This window comes from Corvus hawaiiensis, chromosome 2 (genome assembly GCF_020740725.1).
Source record: "Corvus hawaiiensis isolate bCorHaw1 chromosome 2, bCorHaw1.pri.cur, whole genome shotgun sequence".
NCBI lineage: Eukaryota > Metazoa > Chordata > Aves > Passeriformes > Corvidae > Corvus > Corvus hawaiiensis.
The window spans coordinates 95,360,383-95,386,543 of NC_063214.1; the positions used below are offsets into that span (position 1 = coordinate 95,360,383).

General features: G+C 40.3%; 1 protein-coding gene across 3 annotated transcripts; it reads left to right on the forward strand.

Annotated features, from left to right (window-relative positions):
- Positions 1-274: 274 nt before the first annotated feature.
- SLC5A7 (solute carrier family 5 member 7) lies at positions 275-25,487 on the forward strand. Of its 3 annotated transcripts, none has more exons than XM_048326784.1 (9): positions 275-670; positions 1,634-1,856; positions 9,091-9,204; positions 10,997-11,152; positions 13,723-13,871; positions 18,522-18,665; positions 20,468-20,621; positions 21,770-21,987; positions 22,745-25,487. In XM_048326784.1, the coding sequence occupies exons 2-9, from the start codon at positions 1,679-1,681 to the stop codon at positions 23,366-23,368; spliced, it is 1,737 nt and encodes a 578-aa protein (XP_048182741.1). In that variant the 5' UTR covers positions 275-670; positions 1,634-1,678; the 3' UTR covers positions 23,369-25,487. The 3 variants fall into 3 exon arrangements, with proteins under 3 accessions (XP_048182741.1, XP_048182762.1, XP_048182751.1); XM_048326805.1 differs by lacking the exon at positions 275-670 and adding an exon at positions 923-940; XM_048326794.1 differs by lacking the exon at positions 275-670 and having other exon boundaries at positions 1,081-1,856.
- Positions 25,488-26,161: the final 674 nt, after the last annotated feature.

Consider the following 26,161-nt stretch of genomic DNA (forward strand, 5'->3'; position numbering starts at 1 on the left):
GGGAAAGATGGTCCTGACCAGCCTCTCATGGACATGCCTTGGCTTGGTGATTGCCCAGTGCTAGGCCCAGGGGTGGCAAAGAAAGGCTGCCAGGCAGGGTAAGGAGAGCACAGAGCTCACCTTCCCTCTCCCTGCCTCTGCTCTCTTCCCTTCCTCCATCTCTCTTTTCAGTATCTTTTTAGATCCGCCCTTTCTTTCCTTCCTCTTTCCCGTTGGTTTAATATGATCCTGTTCCTTCCTGTCTCCCCTCACTCCCTTTTGTCTTCTCACCTCAATTTCACTTCCTAACCCTGCTTCCCTGCCATGACACGACAATCAGTCTCCCTTGAGTCATCCTTACTTCCCCCCAACGTCCCCTATCACTCTGACGTCTTTCCCCCTTCCTCCCCCCAGCTCTGACGGACGCGGTCCTCTCACCCCACTGAACCCTCCTCCTTTATAAAGGGATTTTCCTCTTTTTAATCCACGAGACCCCCGTCGCAGCCTCAGCACTCGGCGCACCGCCGGCACCGGGGGCAAGAGACGATCCAGCCTTTGCTCCTTCCCTCCCCCCGCCAGCGGGAAAGCCCCGGGCGGGGACAAAACCCCCGGCGGCTCGGCCCCGACACCGCCCCGCGGGATGGGCGGCCGTGCCCCGCGGGCTGCGGGGCAGCGCGGCGGCGGAGCGCAGGTGGGCGGCGGGCGGCGGGCTCGTCTCCTGCCCGACGGCGCGGGGCGGCGGGCGGGCGGTGCTGCCGCGGGCGCGGGGCGGGGGCGCGGCCGCGCAAGGCGCCCCCGTGGAGCGCGGAGCCCCCGGGAGGTAGCGCTGGCTCGGCCGGCTGGCCCCGCCAGCGGAGCCGCGGAGCCGTCGGGAGCGCGGACGGGTCTTGCGGCGCGACTGTGCGAGAGCGAACGCGGAGCGGCGGCGCCAGGACGGAGAGGGGGCTCCGGGAGAGGCTGGGTACGGGGCAGCCGCTGCCTGCGTCGCTCGGGAGTTTTCCCCCGCTGTGCTTCGTATACTTCAACATTTCTGTCTTCCGACAGCTTTTAAGCTTTCCGTTTGCTTTTCAAATTGTGTGAGAGAGAATAGATTGATGCTTTTCATGCTGGACAATTAAATGTTGCAACAAAGAAAGCGCAGATTTTAAAATACGGGAGATGTTACAAGGGGGAAAAGACTCAGCATTCCAATACAAACACTTAAAAGATGTGTTTTGCTGTTGTAGCTACTACTTATCCATGTTTCTGTTATAACTTAAAGCAGTTTTGTCTTCAGACTAAATAGAGACTTTTGGAATAGTCTACATGGCCAAGATCTTCTATCCCTTGTACCAAACTAGTCCGTGATTGAAAAGTTCCCGTACACTGAGGACTTGGTGACACCAGAGTAATTCAGTGCTCAGTAACTGACCTCTAAGAGTAGTGTAGCTTGCAGCCATGTCATTCATTCCCCTTCACATTCAGAGGCTATAACCATTGGTTGTTACTCCACAGGTGTTTTAATTGGCACGTAACATTAATCTCAATTACATCTGAAATTCTCGTTTCATAAATTCACCAGAATAGTCTCTCCAAAAACCATCTGAGGGTTTTTGTACACTGGTGCTAAAAAGCAGGTTTGTTAAAAGCAGACGTATTATTGCATTCTCTCCAGAGGTCTTAATGAAATAGCGATAAAAGAAGCAGTTGGGACTTCAACATGGCTTTCCATGTGGAGGGACTGGTGGCCATAGTTGTCTTCTACCTGGCAATCCTGGCAGTAGGGATATGGGCTGCTTGGAAAACCAAGAACACCGGCAGTGAAGGAGATCGCAGCGAAGCTATTATAGTCGGTGGAAGAGACATTGGTTTGCTAGTTGGTGGATTTACAATGACAGGTATGTAAAAAACCACCTTTTTGTTTCCTAGCCAGCGTATGACTTGTCAGTTTTCCATCTGAATGAATTGCAATCTGTGCGTTGAATAATGCAAAATGGGGAAAATACATATACTTTTTATCCAATTGTTTAGTGAACAGCCAGAGGTAGCATCTGTATAAAAACAACAAATATTTGTAAATCTTACAGGAAGAATATATTTTCATTAGTGTTCATTGCTTCCCTATTCATCTGTAGATCAGATATGTTTGGAACAAAAGTATGGAATTAATGTAGATGAATAAGAAAGTTTTAAAATAACTTACTGTTTTTAAAATCATCCAAATTTGTGCATTAGTTTTGGGTTTGTTTAATCTGAGTAAAACAAAGTTTATAGAGAAAGAGATTGGTGGGGAGGGGAGGGGAGGGTGTGCAGCATAAATTAACTTTTGAAAAGAAAACTGGCATAACTCCAAACTTGTAATTGTACAGATTTCAGCAAACTTATTCTGTGGATTCTTTTAGCTTCTTTTTCAGCAGTTTGACAAAATAGTGCATTACTCTCAATAGTAGTATCAGTAAGAAAACCCGGGGTGAAGGAAGAGTTCTTCACTGATTTTGTAAACATTGCTCTCTGACTCCCAGAGCCAGTCAAACCATCTGTCTTACCTGGGGAAATAAAATATTCACAATACATTCCAAAATCTCAAAGCTTGTATTATGGTATTGGAACAAAAATGCATTATAGGAAGAGTGAATCCATTATTATTAAGGCAATTTAATTTTTAGGCATGCTTTTTTTTTTCTTTATTTAATCTAAATCCTATTCGGGCAAACCCCTTTCAATTGTCAGGTTGAATTTATCTGACTATATTTATGTTTTGCTGTTTTGTCCTGTTCTGCTTTCATAATTATCTAATAAGGAAGAGCCAGGTAAAACTTGGGCCAAAATTCTGCATTCTTTATTTGAGATAAATTCACATTCTTTTGCAGGGGCATTTTGCTCATTCAAAGACTGAATATTTAGATATTGAGTAAAGAATGTAAAAGACAATAAAGTTTGAATACAGTTTGATGTTCTACTTTTTGCACTATGCTGTAATTTACTGTATCATGCATCCATCAGCTACTGATGCATAAGATATGATGAGATTCTGCTCACAGCAAGAGCTGGTTAGACTGCTTTCTGCTGAATGAAATGTTTTCAAGAGCACTGAAACCAGAATATTTTGCAGAAATGTTTTCAAGAGCACTGAAACCAGAATAGTGTTTGGTTGCCACAAAACACTAAAAATTAAATTGGGGGAGTTGAGATAAAAAAGGCTTTTCCCACAGAAGTGGCTACGACTTACAGCTTTGCATATAGAAGACACAAATTCTGGTTTCCTTAATCCTATTTTGCAGGAATATTTTGTGTAACAGCTGAAGCACAGATGAGACCTGAACTGGGATTTCCTATATCTCAGGCAATTTCTATAGCCACCACAATTCAGACCCACACATGTTCATCCTGTATCGTGCAAGCTCTAGAGATGGTGCAGTATCTCATCCTTGCAGTAGAATATCAGACTGATCCCAAAGCCTTTGAGTAGCTAAAACTATCATGGATTTTATACTGTCAGTCCTGACACTCTTTTCCCCTATGCCTTCTTTAAATAGGGCAATTAAAGCTTGATATGGCAACTAACCTACACTTTGAGCCACAGCAAACCACGCCTGTCACATAAAGCCAGATGTGGGCACAAATCTGCTCAACCAGGGGTTAGTCTGAGTTTTGTCTCCGTGAGGGTGTTTGGGACACTCGATTTCAAAAGTCGTAATAAAACAATTATGAAAGTAAGCTGATGAAAATCTGCAATAATTTTTACAGGTTTGTAATTTTTACAAAATGGACACATTATTCAAGGGCATACTTGCTTTTTAAAAAATGATTGATGCTGATTTTGCACCTCACAACCATGACTATGCACAATACATGATTATTCCAACACTGTCTTTATATTTTTCAGGTTTAATTGTCTAAGTGTAAATTATAAGCAAAGCCTACCCAGCAAAAGGAAAGCAAGAATTTTTTTAAAGTTCTCCAGAAAGGAAATTGTTTGTATGTACATGAAGCACTTTGGGTTATGAGATAAGGCCTTATTCTATCTTTTTTGCCTGAGACAAGCACTACAATGTTCCACAAGTATTGGCTATGAAAGTCATAGAAGTTTCTAGGGCTACTTAGTAGAGAGGATGACAGCACTTAGCCTATAAACTTAAAATAAAATTCAGAACATAAGCATCAAAGTCAAGATTCCTGAGTAATGATAGTTGATTTTCTAAACAAGATTGAATAATCTTAAAGTACTACCTACAAATAACAGCTGTGGATATTTTTGGATATATGCTATGGTCCTGAAGAAGAAAAAGCTGTATCAACCAGCTACTGAAATGCTGAACACAAAGCCTGTTGAAGGTTGAGTGTGTCTGCAAGTACAAAAAATAGAAAGAGTGAAAAGGTTGAATTGTGGAGGGATCACAGCATGTCATATTAAAATGAACTAATATTGTACCACAGTAGACACATATTTAATCTGTGTTTCATTTTTACATAATTATAGATAAAATGTTGCATTAAATACTAGGCTTCCTTATTTTGGTGAATGAATTTTTTAAGAAGTGGTATCTGCAACAAACTTGAATCTAATTGGATTTTGGTGATTGAGTTTAAACCTCAAAGGAAATAGTTGAGATTACATAACTAAATGCTCACAAGCATGACCCGAAAGGTAATAATCTATTGATGTAATTTTTGCATTTTAGTTGGATAGAGCTATGTATCCTTCCACATGAAAAAGAAACATTACACTATTCTATTTTATTCTAATCCTTGGATCAGAATTTTCATTTTACAGAACTTGATAAGTTTATTAAATAATTTGAATGGTCAGACAAGGAATTGTTCCAAAGAAGTGCCAAAAAATTTGCTTTTCTAATATATATCAATATATATCAAGAACTCAGAGATCAACTTCTGTGTGTCTCACGGGAACTAGAAGAAAAATTGCACTCCTTACCCTCAGTATTTGTCTGATCATTTTTTAGGGTGCATGTTTTAAATGGATTTTGGTATTTGCTGCATTTTTGTTGTTCTTCAGACAGCAGGCAAAGGGAAGATTAAAACAGATTACCACATGAATGCTTCCATAGATTATTAAATATTGTATTCCTTTTGGCTGATTTAGGTAAAAAAAGAAAAGAATAATTTCACCAAAAATAAAGGTATTAAACTAACTTTAAATTGTGGCTTAGCAAATGAGGATCAGAAAATTAATATCTAAGGTTGAAATCTCATTCTATCTTATCCCTTTATTTCATTTCTACTGTATTTACCTATGTCATTGTACGTGCTGACTACCCATTCACCCCCTCAGAAGAAGACATATAGCACCTTCCTAGAGCTCTGTGGTCCTTGACAGATGTTCCAGAACAGTCATGTGCACAGAAAAATTGATCAGCAGCAATTTTTCAAACCCCAATCCAGAAATCAAGAAATAAAATTAAAAATAAGGGCTAAATTCTTCATGCCACCTTACACAGCAATATCTGTCTGCCCTGCAGACAGAGGAGAGTAATGACCCCTACAACATCGCACAGAAGGGAACTGACTTGATCTCCTCCAGAAGAAAACAAGGGAGCTAGTCATGGCATCCAAGTGCTCCTTGGAGAACACCTGACACCTCTGTAGCAACCCTTGGCAAATCAATGCTGGAACTGGAAGCCCCCTTCACTACAGCTGCAGCAATGTTGGATATCTGTCCTTGACAATGGGATATTATTCCCACCTGTAACCAAGTATCATTCATGTAGAATTCATGCTTATGAATTTTCTGGGGAAAGAGACAAATATACTTCCTTTTCTAAATATTTAGTTTTGATATTGTATACAAGTGCTTATTCCATAAGACTGTGCTGCTTGACACACAACAGGCAACACACATCCTAGGTAGCCATGGACTTAAGGTTCAGTAGTGGTCTGTTGAAGGCTGAGTGGTGTCGCTCAGGGGTCCGTGCTGGGACCAATATTATTCAACAGCTTTGTCAGGACAGTAGGATTGAGGGCACTCTCAGCAAGGTTGCAGATGACACCAAGATGAGTGCTGTGGTTGATAATCGAGAGGGAAGGGATCCCATACAGAGGTACCTGGCCAAGTGTAAGAGGCCAAGTGTTAAGATACTCCACCTGCATCAGGGCAAACCCAAAGATGGATACAGGGTGGGTGAGGAGCAGATTAAGAGCAGCCCTGTTGAGAAAAACTTCGAATCACAGAATTATAGAATCATCAGGATTGGAAGAGACCTTTAAAATCATCGAGTCCGACTGTCAACCCAGCACTACCACTGTAACCCCTAAACCACATCATTCAGTGCCAGATCCAGATGCCTCTGGAACATCTCCAGGGATGGTGACTCCACCACCTCCCTGGGCAACCTATTCCAAGGCCTGACCAACCTAACAGTCAAAAATTCCTTTCTAACATCTGACCTGAATCTCACCTGTCTCAGCTTAAGGCCATTTCCTCTTGTCCTTTCACTGCAGGCATGGTAGAAGAGACTGGCCCCACATCACTACATCCTCCTATAAGGTAGTTGTAGAGAGCAATGAGGTCCTACTCTTCTCCAGACTAAGCAAACCCAGCTGCCTCAGTTGTTCCTAATAAGATATGTTTTCTAGACCTTTCACAAGCCTTGTTGCCCTTTGCTGGACACACTTGTGCACCTTGATGTCCTTTTTAAAGTGAGGGGCCCAGAACTGGACACAGTACTAGAGATGCCAAGTACTGCAGCATGATGTCTTTCCTGGTCCTGCTGGCTGCACTATTCTTGATACAGGCCAGGTTGCCATTGGCCTTCTTGGCCTCCTGAGCACTGCTGGCTCGTGTTCAGCTGCTGTTGACCAGCACCCCCAGGTCCTTTTTTGCTGGACTCCCTTCCAGCTACTCTGTCCCCAGCCTGTAGCACTGCCTGGGGTTGTTGTGACCAAAGTCTAAGACTTGGCACTTGGTCTTCTTGAACCTCATACAACTGGCCTCAGCCCATCTCTCCAGCCTGTCCATATCTTACATTCCTGCAGATCAACACTCTGACCCAACTTTGTGGTATCTGCAAATTTGCTAATGGTAGACTAACTCTCCTCATCCAGATCATCTGTAAAGATACTAAACAGGACTTGGCCCAACATTGATCCCTGGGACAGGCTGAGAGAGTTGGGGTTGTTTAGCCTGGAGAGGAGAAAGATCTGTGCAGACCTGATAGCAGCCTTACAGTACCTAAAGGGGGCTTATAGAAAAGATGGGGATCAGGGCATGTAGTGATAGGATGAGATGTAGAGGTAGGGAACTGAAGAAGGGTAGATTTAGATTATATATTGGGAAGAAATTCTTTACCGTGAGGGTGGTGACACACTGGAACAGGTTGCCCAGAGAAGGTGTGGATGGCCCATCCCTGGAAGTGTTTAAGGACAGGTTTGACAGGGCTTTGAGCAACCTTGTCTAGTGAGTAGCATCCCTGCCCATCACAGAGGGGTTAGAAATAGAAGAATTTTAAGGTCCCTTTCAACCCAAACAATTCTACAATTCTAGAACTCTGGCAAACAAAGTATCATACTCCCCTCTATCTTAACTTGCACTGTCAGGAATCACAAAATCCCAAATGTTTGACAATTTTTTATGTAGATGATGTATTCGTGTTCTTCTCGTTAAGAATCAGCCTTAACCCATCTTCCCCATGTGGTCCCATATGGGCATCACTCACCTCTAATCTCTATAGTACACAACAGATCTTGATAACCAAAAGTCTACTCGTAACAGGTCTCCTTGGGTCACTTCTTTTGTTGCAGTCTTTCTCTGCATGCACATCCCTCATAAAAGTCCATTATACCATTTCCAACAACAGAATGGTCCATTTCTGTGCTTCAAATTACTGAAAGGGGGACAATTGTAATTTTTTGGTTGCTGGAGATCTTTGATTCTAAAGCCATGGTGAAATCCAGCAAAATACCCTCTAGTAGTACTTGAGAGATATCACAGTCAAGCAGACAAGAGTGGTTATTTAGCTCTTAATGAATTTTCTTAAGGAATTTTATCAAATTTTCTTAATTTGTTTTTCTCTCAATTGTTTGTCTTAAACACAAAATCAAGTTTGCTTGTACCATGGTGGACGATGGGAAAATTCTGAAGAATGTTTAAGGAAAATACATTTTGAAGTATTGAGACTTTCTACACAGAAACCTTAACTACTCTTATATGAGAAAATAATGCTTCTGACACAAACCAAAACATGATTGCAAAAATCTAGGACTTGTAATGGTCTTTCTGCCCTTGATCAAAATGCAAACCTAGATTTATAAAACTTGCTCATTATACATTAGAGATAATCAAAAACGTTTTCGCACAGGATCTGCAAACAGGAAGAGATAAATTTTATTACTTGATTTGTTATGAAGTATTTTTGCAGATCTAATCGCCATACATTTCTGTGTTAGAGTTTTTCTCTCATATGTACAGTTGATCCCAAATTCTCAAATGTAGAAACTTCCCTTAAAGGCAGAGAATCAATTCATTAAGTGTCAGAGGTTGGTATATTAAAAATACTGCTTTTTAGAGAGAGAAAATCAAAAATATTGGAGATAGCACATATCCCTTATGGAATACGGCTCAAGGAAGCATAAAATAAATGAATCAAAGTTTAGAACTTTTATAGCAACAAAAAAAGCACCACAACCCTACATAGAAGTATTCTCAGAACTCAGAGTTTATTAATATGCCTTATATAGCAACAATTTAAAATGGAACAAGGTTTAGAGGCTTTTTTTTCATGAAGGCTCTAGTAAATGAAGTGTTCATTAAACTTCTGCCTAATTTAAGTGTTCTTCAGATCCCCCCTTATACTCCTTATTCTCCTTCGTTTGTACTAACACAAACAAAATAATGGTACATAAGTAGTGGGGGACTCAGCCCTCACATCTTCACTGGCTATACAGAGACTTAGACACTTTGATGATGGCCTCCATCCATTTGACTTCTTTTTTCAAATGCTTAGGCTGTAAATTCAAATTAGGACTGCCTTTAATAGAAGGATGCCATGCCTGGCACTTGAATTGTTCATATAATAAAAAATAACTGTATCATACATAATGACAATTTTATTATACAGTGTATGAGCTTTTCTTTCTTTGTGGACATTAAAGACTTTTCCATCTCTTCCTTTTCAGCCACATGGGTTGGAGGAGGCTACATCAATGGGACAGCAGAAGCTGTGTATGTCCCAGACTATGGTCTAGCTTGGGCTCAGGCACCTATTGGATATTCCCTTAGCCTGATTTTAGGTAAGCAAAGATTAAAACTAGTAGTCCCTCATTTTAAAGGGTTCTGATGTCAGGTCCATTACTTGAAATGAAACAACTAGAGTCTGATAAAAGAATGCTGATATGAACTGGATCCCTTCTGCTGGTAGGTTTGGCTATTGAAAAAAACCACCAGAAAATCTCTATAAATAGTTTGATATCTCAAGTCTGCTAAACTCCTTGTCAAGACCTATTTGATTATTACAACCATATTGTTCGGGGCAGGGGGGGTGGGGGCAGGGGGGCCACTGCAGAGAAAGGAAGTCCATATATGTGACCATATATCTAGCTGCAGAGCACAGACAGGAAAGTATTTCTGTAGGTATGATCCATACATGAAGGTTTGAGGGGAGGAATTTTTTATCCTTCTTTAAAAAAACAAATAACCAAAATTACAAATACAAGGTTGGGAGAAATATTGTTGCTTCAGACTGGAAGTATTTAAGATTGATGTAATCCCCCTGTTTGTTCTCTATACGACTTTTTTTCCTAATTTTTCAAGCAATTTAGTTTTAGAGGTTAGAATACCTCCTATTTCCTTTGACAGGTGTTTGAACATCCTAATAGATTATGGTTTTTTGTTCTTCTTTAATTGTCTTTTGCAATGATGGCATGACAAGTAGAATAAGAAAAGGATCCATTACCAAATCAAAAATAGCAAAAAGAAAAAAATGCTGGAGAATTTCTGCATCTACCTGCCTAAGTACAACATTCCCATAAACACTAAACTGTGATGACAGTGTGTAAGCCAGTACCTGCTGTTCAGGGAACTTGATGACATGAAGAAATATGAGTTATAAAAGGCAATACATAGAAATTCAGAAAATCTTCTGCACAATACAGTGAATAAATGACATATCTTGTCATGAAGAACCTAGTTAAGGGTTGCCAAATACCATACAGTATATCTTATTGGGAACTGACAGGGTTTCCAGTTCATTATTATACCTTATACAGCAGTTTTACTGTGATAGAGGTCTACTTGCTTATAGTCACCTGCAGATCTCAACTACACAGGTTTCCATACAAGGGCTCTTTCAGCTTTCCTGAGATAGGTCCTTTTTTCCAGAGACAGAAAGAATTAGAGGAGGAGAGGTCTTTGCACATTTGGGTGCATATCCAGCCCATATACCAGCCAGGCAGAGCAGAATTGTGATATACCAAAATTCCTGAACATCCATAAGTGAAGTAAGTGTATGACAAATTTCATGGAATCTGACACCTGCAGAGCTCAGAAGACCTCTGACCCACCCTGCAGGTGTAGTAAAGTTGTTTGAAACATACATAATAAATCTGAATTGTCCTGAAAGAATCAGATTTGCTGTGTGTGCACTAAACCACAGGTGAAATTCTATTTCTGATTCAGGAATCTCAGTTTTATTTTTAGAGAAGGACTATGTGAAAATTCATGCTGGATTCTGGTCTAAGAATCAACAGGATTAGGTAGAAAAGATATTCCCTTAGGCTAATCCAAAATTAGACAAAACTCTGACAGCATCCATAATGGAAGATTACATAAACTGAGCCAGAAAAAAGAAAAAAGCCTTTTATTTTATTATCAGACCAGAGATACTAATGGAGTGTGTGTTTAAGTAATTCTGTAGACAGAGATAAGAGATTCCAGAGAATATTTTAACTGTGCTTTTTAACAAACAAACAAACAAACAGTATTGGTGACTTTTTTGTACCCTTAAGTGACAATGAATGTTTTATCCCTTAATGGCAATGCATTTCTAAGCTGCAGCTGGTGTCTTACGCTGCTTTTTCTTTGTAGGTGGCCTTTTTTTTGCAAAACCCATGCGATCCAAAGGCTATGTGACAATGCTGGACCCTTTTCAGCAGCTTTATGGAAAAAGGATGGGAGGACTACTGTTTATTCCAGCTTTAATGGGAGAAATGTTTTGGGCTGCTGCCATCTTCTCTGCCTTAGGTAAGGAATAAGCAGTATAAATATTCATTCATTACAGGTAGAAATTATTCAGAATATTGGGAATGCATTAAAATTCTGGCTCAAAATGGTAACCATTTAAGCCAAATTATTCAGATGGTGACATTTCTAAGACCCATGTCAACTAGCAATTCAATCTCGTAATGGTACCCCTTTATTATTTTGGTAAGGGAAAGACATGCAAAGTATCTATTCACTTTCATGTACCTTTAAGTTGTCCCTCTTCAAAGAGCATGAAAGGATTTAGGAACAAAATTCTGTTAATAGTGAGGGTGACATGAGTGATTGCAAGAACCCCTTTTTTGTCAGATCTGACCCAGCTTTTCTTTTACATCTCTGGGATGAGAGAAGCCAGTCAAATTTTCCCTTAATGATATGCAACAGCATTGTCAAGGTATCTAAACAAAATAATCCTTTGCATAGAGGAGATCTTCATATACAGAACATTCCATAACACAAATAATAGGAGTAAACCAGATGCTGATCAATAAATTGAAGAATTCTTCAATTCTAAATGGCTTTCTTCTTGACAAAATGAAGAAAATACTTAGGATTCAAGAAAGGATTCAGAGAATTGGTGAAACTATGACTCAGTAGAAAATCACCCAACTACTCATCCAGTCCTGAAAAAAAATCAGCTTCCAGGGTTTTTAATTATATTTCATGCCTGAATTTAGAAACCCCTTTAAGAACAGAGAAAGCCCTTGAGTTGAAGCACCAGTAATTGACTTTTACCAACTAATCATACTAATAATGCACATGCATGTGGTAATGCCTTCTAGCATAAGCTATTTTAAACAAAAAATAAACTTTGAAGGAACTCTCCAACTGCGCTCTGATGAACTGTAAAGCAATGGGGAGCTTGTTTACCACAATTTCATCACAAAATCCTTAAAACACTAAGAAAAAACTGCATGCTGAGGTGATAGGAGTTGAATAACTTGAAGAACACTCAGAGTATTTGGAATATTTTTGATTAAGGACAAGCCATTCTTTTTTATTTCAACACAAGTGGTGTGAATACCTTTCTAGATTTATGTAACAGCTGACAGTTAAAGATTCTCAATGATTATAAAGGTCATTGTAGATTTTAACTATTCTGTGAATAATCTAGTTTCTTTTTTCACACCTATCTTCACTGATGAATGTTTAATCCAGTACTCTTCACTACTTGCTCTTCATCATGACTCCTTGCTTGGCAGGGTTGTAGATGGGAAACACAGGTCCTACAGCTATGAAAGAGATCTGAGCTTGTAATCCTTAAGCACGTGAACTTTGAAGGCTCATTGCGCAGGAAAAACCACACCTGTCAGCTCCCAGAGGCTCTTACATATCACACACCATGCTGTCTTCTATGGCCAAAACTCTTCCAAATATGTGCTCCAGAATATCCATCTACAATAACTCCAAGCACTAAAAGTTGTTGCAAGATGTTTAATTTAAATCATCCTAATTAGAAGGAGAAGAATTTTTTAAACAAGGTCTTAAAACATTGCAATCATTTGAAATAGCTAATACATCTAAGGGAAATATAACCATCCTGATAGCTGCTGGAAGGGCAGTGCAGGAGGACACAAGCCATTCAGGAGGTTTCTTGAGTGCACTGACAACTTCCTGACACAAATGATCAGGGAGCTGATGTAGGGAGGTGCTCTGTTGAACCTGTTACTTAGACCGAGGAAGAACAAGTCAGGGGTGTGAAGGTCAAAGCCAGATTTGGCTGCAATGTTCATGAGATGGAGGGAACAAGGCAAATATCACAACTGCAACTATAGACTTCAGAAGAGTAGAGATTGGCTTCTCCAGCATTCTGCTTGGAAGAATCCCATGGGAGACTGTCCTGGAGTCCAGAAGAACTGGTTGATATTCCAGGGTCACTTCCTCCATGCTCAAGAACAGCCCATCCTAACAAAAGGGAAAATGCGGACTGCTGTTGAATGGGATGGGTGGCAAAGGATGTGGAAAAGACTGAGGTAATCAGTGCCCTTTCTGCTTAGTTCTCTACTGGTAAGACCAGTTTTTAGGAATTCCAGGACCCTGAGAAGCCTGGGAAAGTCCAGTGCAGGGAAGGCTTGCTGGAAGAGAATCAAGTGAGGAAACTTTAAAATACACTGGACAGACACCGTCTCATGGGACCTCAGGGGATGCATCCTGCAAGTGCTGTGGCAGCTGGCTGGTAGCATTGCAAGAACATTCTCTGAAGACTGTGGTAATCAGGGATGTGCATAGCTGCTTTTCGCAGGCAGAACGAGAGAGAGTAGTCCTTACAGACCTTGAGCAATGTAAGGAAGGGTTGTTGGAACCCTTCTGTCCTCCATTTCCTAAGAACCTGCAAAATGACAGATGCTAAACTTAGACCAACAGGAGCTTCCCTTTTCCCATTCCCTTTAAAGGTGCAGAAAGGGTGTGCAGAATATAGAGGGGGGGAATTATTGGTGCTGTTACTAAGTGTCAGACCAGGACCTATATATGCAGCTTAACAAAGGTGGGCCTTCTCATCAGACATGCTGTGACATACACACTAACATGCAGTGCTTTGGTTTTCCCCTTAGGTGCAACTATAAGTGTGATCATTGACATTAATGTCAATATTTCAGTCATTATTTCTGCCCTGATTGCTACAATGTACACGCTTGTGGGTGGACTTTATTCTGTGGCCTACACCGATGTAGTTCAGCTTTTCTGCATCTTCCTGGGACTGGTAAGTTTGGCTTTTTTTGCCCTACTTTGTCAAGGATTTTGTCCTGAACAGCCAGAAGGGCCAAGTGTGTCCTGGGATGTATCAGACACAGCACTGCCAACCAGTCAGACTCCACTCACAGAGTGCTGACTTTGAAACAGAGTCTGTATTTGCATCAGTGCACAGCCCGTGCTTTGGAAATAGTGCTGTCCAAGAGGTCTGACTCTTTGGCTTTTTTCCAGCCAGTCTGGCAGTCCAAACACTCTTGCAATTTTTCTCCTGAGTACCTGTCTAATTCAGAATAGGACTGGTGCTGATCCTTCCCTGTCCATCTATAGGACTGTGGCTCAGGCACTGGAAGGAGGCATCAGATGTACGAAGCTGTTGGTAAAGTAGTCCAGAAATGCTGGCACTGGACCTGCAGAGTTGATACTCTACTGCTTCTTTTTGCTGTGGTTGTCACCTGCTCACACAGCTTAGTTAACCTCCTGTTAACTTAGTTAACCTTCTTGGTTTTTCCCTCATTTCCTTCCACCATCCTTGGAGACCATAATATAGGAAGTCTCGCCAGATGTTTTGGCTGTTTTAGTGTGGTAGTGTGAATATCCCTCATCAGCTATCAGTGATATGCTAGTGGGTAGCCTTTTATTTACTGCTGTTCTTTAAGCCCCGAATTGAAAAACATCCATGTGACAGGGTCCAGATCACAAGGGTGCAATCAAAGAAGCTGCTGTCTTTGTTTGCCAGTAGCAGTAATAGACGGTCACAGGCGTGCAGAGAACTGAGATATGCTAAAACAAATGGAGTGGCTCAAGATGAAGGAACCAAATAGCACCTTGGGGGCCTGGCATTCTTCCTCTGCTTTCACCAGAGTTCTTGTGCAGCTCTAGAGAAATTGCTTCAGCCAGTGCTTACACAGGTGGTCACTAACCAGCTCTCTGTGTGTCCTTACTCTGCGGCATCTTACTGTGAGGACTATGGCCTTCAAATCATTTAATGGAAATGGTGCTAAATAGCCTGAAAAAGCAAATCCAAGTTCCAACTGGCTACCTCAAATGAAAAGTTACTCCAGACCTTCTTCCTCTCATATCTTTGTTCTTCATCTGAACAGTGGGGAAAATGCTGTCTCTTTCCCAAATGTGAATGTTAGTATTTGTGAAACATTAAGTTTCTACAGATGGCATGCATTACAGAAATTCCCAAAACTGGAGATAAATCAAAGTACAGAAATGCTCTTCCAGTGCAATCAACACATGAACTGCTAGAGAGCCTGATCCCATGGGAATAACATTAAAATCAGCAAGAACCTGATGGGGGGTGGAAAGCAAATGAAGGTCGTATAGAAGTCTTCTAAATGATTTGATCTATACCTTTATAGTGTTTTGTTTTAGTCCAGGTTGGGCTCTTTATGTAATTTCCCATTTGAAATAAACAGCAATAATGTAATGCAGAAGAAACCATATTCATGAGCTCAAGAGTGTCATCAGTGAGGCTGGAAGACTCAATATCTAAATGGTCATGCTCTAGGGAGGCAGTTTTAGATGAGATGGGACCCTCTCGCAGTAGGTGTCACAGCAGAAGATGGCAGATATTCAGTTATCCCAGCTTCTCCTCCAGGCCCTGGTGCAGTTTTTATTCCCACTGTCACAGAGCTTTGCTGCTCCTTCCTCTAATGTCTAGTTTCTCTCCTGTTCTTACCTAAGACAAAAGGCATGCTGTAATCACTCCTGTTCCTCCTTTCAGCCACAGCTTTTCCCTTAGTTTTCCATAACTTCTACCCCGGCCACTCCATGTGCATCCTTGTTTTTCTCTTTATAATCTCATGTAGTGTCTCTCCTTCCTTCCTCACCTTCCTGTATCCATGCCTGCAACTCTCATCTCTTTGTATTTATCTTGCCTGGTGAGACTTTCCCTCAGCCTGTGCTGTGTCCTAACTATTTACTATCTCCCCATCTGTATTATTAATTCCCCATTCTAAACTCTATATTTTCCCAGATAATTCCCAGGAATAGTTCAGGGCTGTCACTTTTGTCAGGAAAGGGAGTCTACATATATAGATGTAAACTATGACATCCCAGTAAACTGCAGGGCCAAAGAAAGTGTCTTGATTGGTTTTATTTACTAATAAAAAGCTAGCCCTTGAGACCACAAAGAGCTAGGTTAATGTGAGGAACTGGAATGGTTTACAAACGCCCACAATGAATTTGCAATACAGTACCTATTTAATCCTGTGCTGTGGCATGCAGACTCCAGATGGACTTTTAGATATTTACCCTACTGAAAATCTCAGCGGAGTATGGCCAAACTACATCTGTTCAGAAGCTCATCACTTGGATATGTTTGACATTTGAGATTCAGAAACAAGAATAAAAAATCTGTCTGAGATCCTTCTTCCCCCTGAATTTCTCAGGAAGGAGAATATTAATATCCATTAATTTTGACAATATGTGTATTTTTCTCTCAAAATATCTTGGAGACAGTTGAAAAATTTTGCTGCTTTATTGTGGTTTGACACTGGCCCAGCACCAAGCACCCTCGAGAGCTGCTCACTCACCCTCCCCTGCCTCAGCTGGGCAGAGGATGGAAAAGCAAAAATAGTTAATGAAGGCTTCATGAGTGAGATAAGGACCGGGAGAAACACTTCAAGGGCAAAACAGGCTCAACTTAAGTTGTGAAGTGAATTTATTGCTAACAGAATCAGAGGAGGATAATGAAAAGTAAAATAAGCCCTTCGAACACCTTCCCCCCCCAGCCCCTCCCTCCTTTTCACTGACAGCACAGGGAGACAGGGCATGGGGGTTTGGTCAGTCCATCACCACGATCCTCTTCTACTGCTCTGGGTGAGGAGTCCTTCCCCTGTGAGGCTGTGGGCTCCCTCCCACGGGAGACAGTTCTCTGCAAACCTCTCCAACATGAGTCTGCTCTCACGAGCAGCAGCCACACCGCACCTGCTGCAACATGAGTCCCTCCCATGGGCACACAGTCCTCCCAAAACTGCTGCACCGTGGCTCTCTTTCCACGGGGTGCAGTCCTCCAAGGACAGGCTGCTCCAGCCTGGAAGCAGGGCCCTCTCTCTCCACCGGGTCCCTCACTGGATCACAGCCTCCTCCAGGCATCCACCCACTCCGGTGTGAGCACCTTCCCCACAGGCTGTGGGTGGATCTCTGCATCCCCCATAGACCCATGGGCTGCAGGGGGACAACCTGCTTCACCATGGTCTGCACCACGGCCTGCAGAGGAATCTTGGCTCCGGCGCCTGGAGTACCTCCTGCCCCTCCTTCTTCACTGACCTTGGTGTCTCCATGTTGTTTTCCCTCACATGTTCTCACCTCCTCCTCTTCTCTGACTAGAATCCAAAACCTTGTGACTTTGTTTTGATTTTCTTCTTAATATGTCATCACAGAGGCATCACGAACCTCTCTCATTGGCCCAGTTTTGGCCAGCAGCATGTCCATCTTCAGAGCCATCAGCCATTGGCTCTGCCGGACATGGTGGGAAGCTTCCAGAAGCTTCATCACAGAAGCCACCTCTGTGGCCCCCCTGCTACCTAAAACCAGGTTGTGCCAAACTGATACATGCTCTTTCACAGAAAAGCTCAAGCAGAGAGTGAGAAGGGAATCTTTCTGCCCAACTGCTTAAACTGGCAAAGTTTAAATGAGAACAGAATTCTATGGTACGGGATAAACTGCCTGAACAACAGGCAGTGCTACAAAATATTCTTCATATATTATTGCAATAATTGCGCAACAAAATAGAGAAAGATGTTTGACTTTTCCCCTCCTTGCTCCTGTTGCCCCTATATACTCAACTGTGATCAGTTGTGATTGTGGGAATCTGTGTGGTTTTGGATATCACTGGATCCTAAGGATGCTGGGCTTGTGAAGATCTAGTCCATATAGTGCAAAGCCTGGTTTTCACCTCAGTTGGAGCTGCTGAGTTTCTCCTCCACAGAAAGTCAGTGACTTACACGACTGCGAAATGACTTTGCAAGTAAATGTACATAAAGTCAGCTGAAGAAGGAATTGGACCTTCTGGCAGAAACCATCACTGGGAAGACTTTCTGATTTAGATAAAAAACAAACAGACTGAAAATGGTCAAGAGACACCTAGAAAACACCTGTGATGCAGAAAAGTGCTGTAACACTGGGTTAGTATGAGTTCTGGAGGAAGAGAAATGAGGCTGTACCAACAGCAATCCTGTCTTTTCACAGTCTTTCAATACTTAGTTTAGTATTGAATTAAAAACAAATTCCCAAGCCTTCAGATGTGATGTCTCATACCTGTATACTGCCAGGTCCTGATGCTATTACATGGAAATTCATATGTAGATATTTCTGTACTGTGTAGTCCAGGAAAGAGTGTAAACAATGTATAAGGTGGTTAGGTAAAATAAAACAAAGATGTATAAATGTGTCTTTGCTGCTGATTTTGCAGCTTGCATTGATTAATTCTCTGGTCATACTCTCCAGGCAGATGTGAGCTATCCACTCCCAATTTCTGTGGATTTCAGAGATGTTTCCACCTGCACATTATCTGAATTTTTGCAAATCATCTTGATAATTTGGTATTCAATCTGCAGCAAGTAAGAGTAAGAAAACTAGATGAGTGTTTTTTTCACAGATTTAGAGTATCTTCTGTACACCTGAGCACATTGTTTCTCTTTGGTTACAGTGGATCAGTGTCCCCTTTGCTATGTCCCATCCTGCAGTAACAGACATTGGGCTCACGGCTATGCACCCGGTGTACCAAGCACCTTGGCTTGGATCTATCAACTCACTTGACATTTACACATGGTTGGACAATTTCTTTTTACTGGTAAGTGGTGATTTGTATGAAGCATTTAAGCACTTACACTATGTTACTGTGACAGCTGAAAATAGTCGAGTCTAGTTAAGAGTTTCTATCAAACTGAAAACTTTTACCCTCTTGACTCCTACTTGATATTTCTGCACATTTGAATGACTTCAGTGACATATCAGCCAGCATTGCCAGGAATGCAATTTAAATATCATCAGGCTGAAAGAGCTGACATGTTAAAATTAAATAAAAGTGTGCAGCTAATGCTTAACTGATGTCATTGTTGGCAGAGGAATTCATGTCTTGCAGAAGGAAATAAATACGTTACACAAATGATTAAATAGGCCTTAGCTATAGGTGAAGAAAAAGCTCTGCAGAGATGGATGGCAGGATGGATAAATTCATACATGCACACATGCCAGAATGAACCAAGGGCTTTCATTATTTAATACCTATATATTACACATGGGATCAGTGGTTATTAAGTACTTTCTATTAGAGGATCTAGAAACATGTGTTAACATTTTCCATTCTCAGTGTCCCTATGCAAATCTACACTGGTTTTATTATCACGTTGTACTTTGGGATTACATTTTCTGGCTTTTCTTTAAAATTCTCTCAGCCAAAAATCTTCAGGGTTTTCTTGTAATTGGTCTATTAAAATGTGTTACTTTATTCAGCATTCTCTCAGAGATCCAAAGTATGACATTAGCTCAAGTGGCTGTATTCTCTCCTGTAAGCCTGAAGGTTTCATCTCTGCTGTTGACCAAAGGAAAGCTCTGCTATTTTGACACATTTTCTTTTAATTTTGTCTGTTTCATTATAGCTCAAGAAACTTCCACAGGCTTGGAAAGCTTTGATAAAGGAACATTATTATTAAGGCAGCAAAGAAAAATGGTCATAAATAACAAGTCAAAACCAGACTTGTCTGTGAAACATTAACTTAGTCCCTGTGTGTGCATGAAGCTATATGAAACACCTGTATACACACTTTTTGGTCCAAATGCCTCCTGCCTCATTTAGTGTATAGAACTAGGCTATGCAATTTGCTTGGTTTTCTTTCCATGCTGTTTAGAGACAAACACCTAGTTACTTCGTGGAGGCTCTTCAAATCCTGCTCTCAAGACAGAATTGTTAGCGCTTGGGTTTTCAACCTTTGGTAATACTCTTTTGTGTCATATTTTGCAGAAATAATTTTAATTCTAATCAGGATCTTCAGTAACGTATCCAAATAAAAGAGAAGGGTTTCCACAACAAAACAAAACTTTTCTCTTTTTTTGCTTTGTCTTCCATTTCTATTGGTATTGTATTTGCTTAAGGCAGTCATGGCATAATTTTTCAGATTCCTGAGTTCAATGTACACAGCATGTCTCGCCTTCCATGGATGACTACATGCATTCATAAAAGAAGATAAAATCTTGCTTTGACATTGTATCAGAGTCTAATCTAATTTTAGTGGAAGAGTATTTGAAGGCAAATTCTTCAAATATGAAATATGAAAGTAGTACTCTTCATAAAGCTTTATCAAGTCAAAAGATTTGGGGATTACAGAGACTATGAAAGTGCAAAGCTTTGTTGCTAACTGTATTAAAAAAAATAACTTGTTTAAAAGAATGGGATTTAAGTGGACTTACACAGGTTTGACATTGCTTGTGGAAATGAAAGTTGCAGTTATTACTGGCTGGCTGATATTCAATAAATAAATGAAAAAGTAGCAGTATGGCTTTCAGCATTCAAGTGATCCTTGTACGTGTTCTCTATATGGTGAAAGCAAAACAATTCAGTTACCCCCCAATCACAGCATGCTGTTATGTTTGTAGACATTAGGAGGAATTCCATGGCAAGCATATTTCCAGAGAGTTCTTTCCTCATCTTCTGCCACATATGCTCAAGTTCTGTCATTCCTGGCTGCTTTTGGCTGTATTGTGATGGCTATTCCTGCAGTACTGATTGGTGCAATTGGAGCATCTACAGGTAAATGATTAAAAATCAGTATTGCAATAAATGTAAAATGAATAGTGCAATAAGTGTATGAAAATAAATCTTATGTTAGATATAGGTGACATATGGTTTAGATAGCCAGGTGGCATCATTAATCAACTCACAACTCCTTCAACAGACCACACAGAAAAATAATGTTATAGAATATTTCTCTCAAAGGAAATTGTTCCTACCCCAGTGGATGAAATTAAATAATTTTGTACCTTCTAAGTATCTACCTATGTAATATTTCTATTCAATGTTTGAGTTAGATTCTGGTACTTTTATTTGGTGGTAACAGTAATAATTATGAGTGGCTGAGGGAGTTGGGGTTGTTTAGCCTGGAGAAAAAGAGCCTCAGGGAAGACTGTTTTGCTCTCTACAACTACTTGAAAGGAGGTTGTAGCGAGGTACTTTTCCCACATAACAAGCAACAGAACGAGAGGTCATGGCCTCAAGTTGCAGCAGAGGAGGTTTAGAATGGATATTAGGAAAAAATGTCTTCACCAAAAGGTTTGTCAAGCACTGGAACAGGCTGCCCAGGGAAGTGATGGATTCACCATCCTTGGAGCTATTTAAAAGACGTGTAGGTGTGGCTCTTGGGGATGTGGTTTATTAGTGGGCTTGGCCATGCTGGCCTAACAGTTCAACTCAATGATCTTAAAGGCGTTTTCCAACCTAAATGATTCTTTGATTTATCAGAAATTTCTTACCTTGACCAATATATCCTTGCCAAGGTCGTAGTGACAGTGATCCCCATCACAGTGACAGTGTAGCTAAACTGTTAAAAATACTCTGTTAGAAATGTTTACATGGCTTTGAGCCCTGTTCGTAATCAAAGAGAGTAGTTAAACACATCACAAAGAAACATGGATCCTAGTCTTGTTTTATTGAATAAAACAACATTTATGAGCAATTTAAAGCTTTTTTTAGAGACAAGGAAAAATGCTGAGTAGAATTAAATCTGCCTAACAGAAACCAGTGTGATGCTGCCTCTCTGAAATGCCATCAGTCTGGCCCTAGTAACAGTCTGGTCATTGAATGTGCATGAAAATGTGGTAATATGAATAGCTCGCTACACATGAAGTCCAGAGGTGCTGACCACTAATGTTACTGATATCATACTGGTGTCCATATTACAGCTTGGAACCAGACTGACTATGGTGTCCCTGACCCCAAGAGCAAAAAAGAAGCAGATATGATTTTACCCATCGTGCTGCAGTACCTTTGCCCTGTCTATATCTCGTTCTTTGGCCTCGGTGCTGTATCTGCTGCCGTGATGTCCTCAGCTGACTCTTCAATTTTATCAGCAAGTTCTATGTTTGCTCGGAACATTTACCAGCTTTCCTTTCGGCAAAATGTGAGACAGTGTTTTCATTTTTACTTTTAGAGAAAATTTTAGGTGAGACCTTAACTAGATACATAGATGTGTAATATCTATGATACATAGACTGTAATTTCATAATGAAACACCTCGTTCCTGTTCCTGCCTATAACTAGAAAAATTATTTAGTTACACAGTGTGTTGAAAAAACTGAAAATCATAAAAATAATTATGGTTGTGACTGATGACAGAAGTGAAAAAGCTGGCTTGGGGAGGGCAGCTGTCAGGAGTTCTTATGGCACTGCAATTTATCCAAACAGCTAATTACTGTTGCTACAACCGTAAGTTTTACTTAAATTCTTTGCAAAATGCAACATTTTTCTAATCTTTCATTTATCAGGAAATCATTTGACAACAAAATGGTCTAGTGATTTGGAATTTTTCTTAGGAAACAGAGAAGAAGAAATTCTGATGCTGACCAATTTTTTCTAGTTGAGCCATATTGTGAATTTATTTAAAAGCTATTTCTTACACTGCTGTTTTTTCTCTTTGACTCATCATCAAGCTTTTTGCTATGTTCAAAGAGTAATGACTTTGGCAATAGCAATCATAACCCATAGGGTTTTTTCTCTGAGCTTGAGATGGAGATAGAGATATTAGCTTGTAATTATTATTGAATGAATCATGCAAAGCTTTCTTTTACAATTCAGTATTTTATATTGACTGTATATAAGTGTAGGCATATATGTACAGACATGAAAAAAACACCTAACACTGCCCTTTTTTTTGGCAGGCTTCAGACAGGGAAATTGTGTGGGTCATGAGAATCACTGTTCTTCTGTTTGGAGCATCAGCAACAGCAATGGCACTGCTGGCTTCATCAGTGTATGGCCTCTGGTACCTCAGCTCTGACCTTGTTTATATCATCATATTCCCCCAGCTCTTGTGTGTGTTATTTATTAAAGGAACTAACACCTACGGTGCCATTGCAGGGTACCTGTTTGGCCTTGTTCTCAGAATAACCGGAGGAGAACCATACCTCTACCTTCAGCCCTTGATCTTCTACCCTGGCTGGTATCAAGATGATAACAATCTGTATATCCAGCGATTCCCATTTAAAACACTTGCTATGCTCACCTCCTTCTTTACTAACGTTATAGTCTCCTACTTAGCCAAATACTTATTTGAAAGTGGGACTTTGCCACCAAAGCTGGACTTCCTTGATGCTGTTGTTGCCAGATACAGTAGAGAACACATGGACAAAGCAACTCTTGTAAAAAGTGACAATATTGTATTAAATGAACTTGCACCTGTGAATCCACGACACAGTCTAACTTTGAGCTCAACTTTCACAAACAAGGAAGCCTTCAACTACGTTGATTCGAGTCCAGAACTGTCCAACACTGAAGATAATTAAAAAATCTCATAGCCACAGGCAAAACAAGGAGAAGCAGGATATACTACAAAGAATAGCAAGAAGCGTTTTATCAGAAGAAAAGCAAGAATTGGGAATAAAATGCCGCTGCACATTCTTTAAGTTGTTTCTAGGAGCAGGAGCATCTCATGGGAGGAACTCTTTTCTGCTATTATCTAATATGTTGGATTAGATCACAGAGTGTTTACTAAAGTATACACTCAATCCCATTCTTTCCATCCAGAACTATATACTGTACAATTTTAAAAAATTTATAATTTAAAATATATGTAGCAGAAAATGTGCAACAGTTCTTAGCTAGGATATCTTATGGAGAAATTATAATACAGTAAGTCTGAAATATTATTACTCAGCATTTTATTGGCATTAAGTGAAAATATAATGTCACAGCTATAAGTGATTTATTACTAAAGAGCTAGTTGCTTGAGCAAAGACAGATAGATAACGTCCCTGGGGTTTTGGTCTGGTAATTTCTTTCCTCATAAAGAAATTTAAATAACACAATCTAGTATTTTATTATTCTTACAAGACAGCGAAATGCACAAATAGTAATAAATTCCTTATAGGAGTGCTAAACATGATATATTAATTTTAAAAAGTTAAAATTCAATTACCAATTTAAAATTATGTTATACCTGATGTAAGACAACCTTAAGCAAAATATGTTAATATAGGTGTTGTCTTTCTTTTTTTGTGGTTAGTGGCTGTCACCAAAATTCTTAGAGCAATAACTGGAGTTGAAATTCAGCTTGTGAAAAATGGCTCTTATAGAAAAACTCATATAAATGAAATAGAACTTTTCAGTGTTGGGAGAAGAAGCCTTATCTTGACTTATCATCAAAATGAACACAAGCAAAGCAGTCTGACACCAAGCAACTTCACCAATGGAATAAATATTGAAAAGTAAAGAGAATCAAGAAGGCTTGAAAAGAGAGATGAGAGGGTTTTCCTTGCAGAACAATTTTCACTTAATAAAAAAAGCTATTCTTAAAGATACCAAGAAGTCTTTTGGCTTGGTCTTGCTGGGATTACTCTGGAAAATCTACATTTTCCATAGAAAATAATATTTCCTCAAAAATTTCTCAAACAAACAGGCTTGCTGGACAGCTTTCCACATCTCTAAGTGTTTGCCTCTGAAAGCAGCTTGGAGGGGAACTGAAAGGAATGCTGAACCTGCCAACATAGTGAGAGGCACACTGGTGTCTTCCACTAAGTGCTGGACTCCTTCATTGGTCCCTGTCCTCCTGGCCACCACAGTGAGGCTGCAGAGCAGCAGCAGTGGCCAGGGGCAGACAAGACTTCACTCACAAATGGCAGTGCTGGCCAGAAGCAGCAAAGTGGGGAGATGAGGCCTCTTCTGACTTTGCCCGGGCCAGCAGGAACACGCAGTGTTGTTTCCACTTGCCCACGGCCAAGATGATTGTGTCTTTCCCCATTGGTATGTGCCTTTCTCAGCGGGAGCTCTAGTAGCTAGATTTCTCTACAATTAAGAGTTATGCTCCAATAATTCTTTTTAAAATCTGCATATGACGCAAAATGTTCAGTTGAAATCCAGATATCCTCCTGTTGCTGGTCACTGGCAAAATTTCTTTTTTTAGCACTCACAGCACGAGGAGCTATACTGGAGGATAGCAGATGGAAGAATAGGTTTTGCTGCTAAAGGAAGAAGCCATCGACTTGTGCATTCACTGTTGACATAAGCTTTCACAAGGCTGAATCCTTAGATATGTTTTGCTCCTTTTGTGGAGTCTTAACAGCATATATATATATTTAATACGTAGAGAAAATTAATTTTAGAGATGTTGATTTATTTTTTTTTCTCCATACTCTGCATTTAAAAATAACATTGCAACTCAGTTCTGAATATGCATCGTGATCTGCAGTACTACTGTGCTTACCAATAGGGAGTGTGCTCTGAGTGGAGGGAATCAAAACCAGGATTTGCACTAAAAGCTCAGAAGAGCCAACATAGCAAAGAAATGAAAAATTCCTGTGAGGTGAGTGAATAGGCCACAAATGGAATTCAGGGCGCTGAGTATCACAACCCAAACACGAGCCCAGCAGTATTAATTCACTCATGAACCACAGGAGAGAGATGAGGAAATAGACTGTATAGAGGAAAGAGGGGAAGAACAGAGCCGCTGCTGAATTATTCTCCATTGTCAGCCCAAATCCACTAGCCCAAATCCCTTCCTATGGGAAAATATCAAGTCACAGTTTTACCTCCTTACATAGCCAATGCCTTATGCTGCTGTTCCAAATTAAGTTAAAGGATCCCATTTTACAGTCACCTGTAGACCTTCCTGAAAACTTTTCTCTTACCTCAGTTTTGTCCAGAAATTGCTAGAATTTCACTATGAGATGCTGCATAGTGACCAGATGCTTTGAATACAGCAACATTCCTATATTATTTATTTCAAAATGCCCAGCTGTGGGAAAAAAAGGAAAGAGAAGGGGATTGATCTGGAATAATTTAAGAAATTTTGATTGAAAAAAAAAGGCTTTTTCTTTTGTATTCCCTTGTTGCCATAAAAATGTAAATGCTTTTAAAATGCTCAAAAAAAAGGTAGGTGAAAAAAATAAGTGTTAGTCCAAAAATTTCAAACCGGATGCTTTCAACATTATCAGAATATTTTACACTTTCTATCCTATAGAAATTTTTTTTAATTGATGTGATTTTATGCAGTATTCCTGCTTAGATGGACTACAAAAGCCAAACCAAACAGCCCCATGCAAAGTCTATTTACAGGTTTTATTGCCTTAGCTCAGCTGTCC

Bases quoted from the DNA above. Each gene is read 5' to 3' on its own strand.
- SLC5A7 (XM_048326784.1), top strand. From the start codon at position 1,679: ATGGCTTTCCATGTGGAGGGACTGGTGGCCATAGTTGTCTTCTACCTG. The intron at 9,205-10,996 runs GTAAGCAAAGAT...TTTTCTTTGTAG, and splicing joins TTCCCTTAGCCTGATTTTAG to GTGGCCTTTTTTTTGCAAAA. The intron at 13,872-18,521 runs GTAAGTTTGGCT...CTTTGGTTACAG, and splicing joins TCTGCATCTTCCTGGGACTG to TGGATCAGTGTCCCCTTTGC.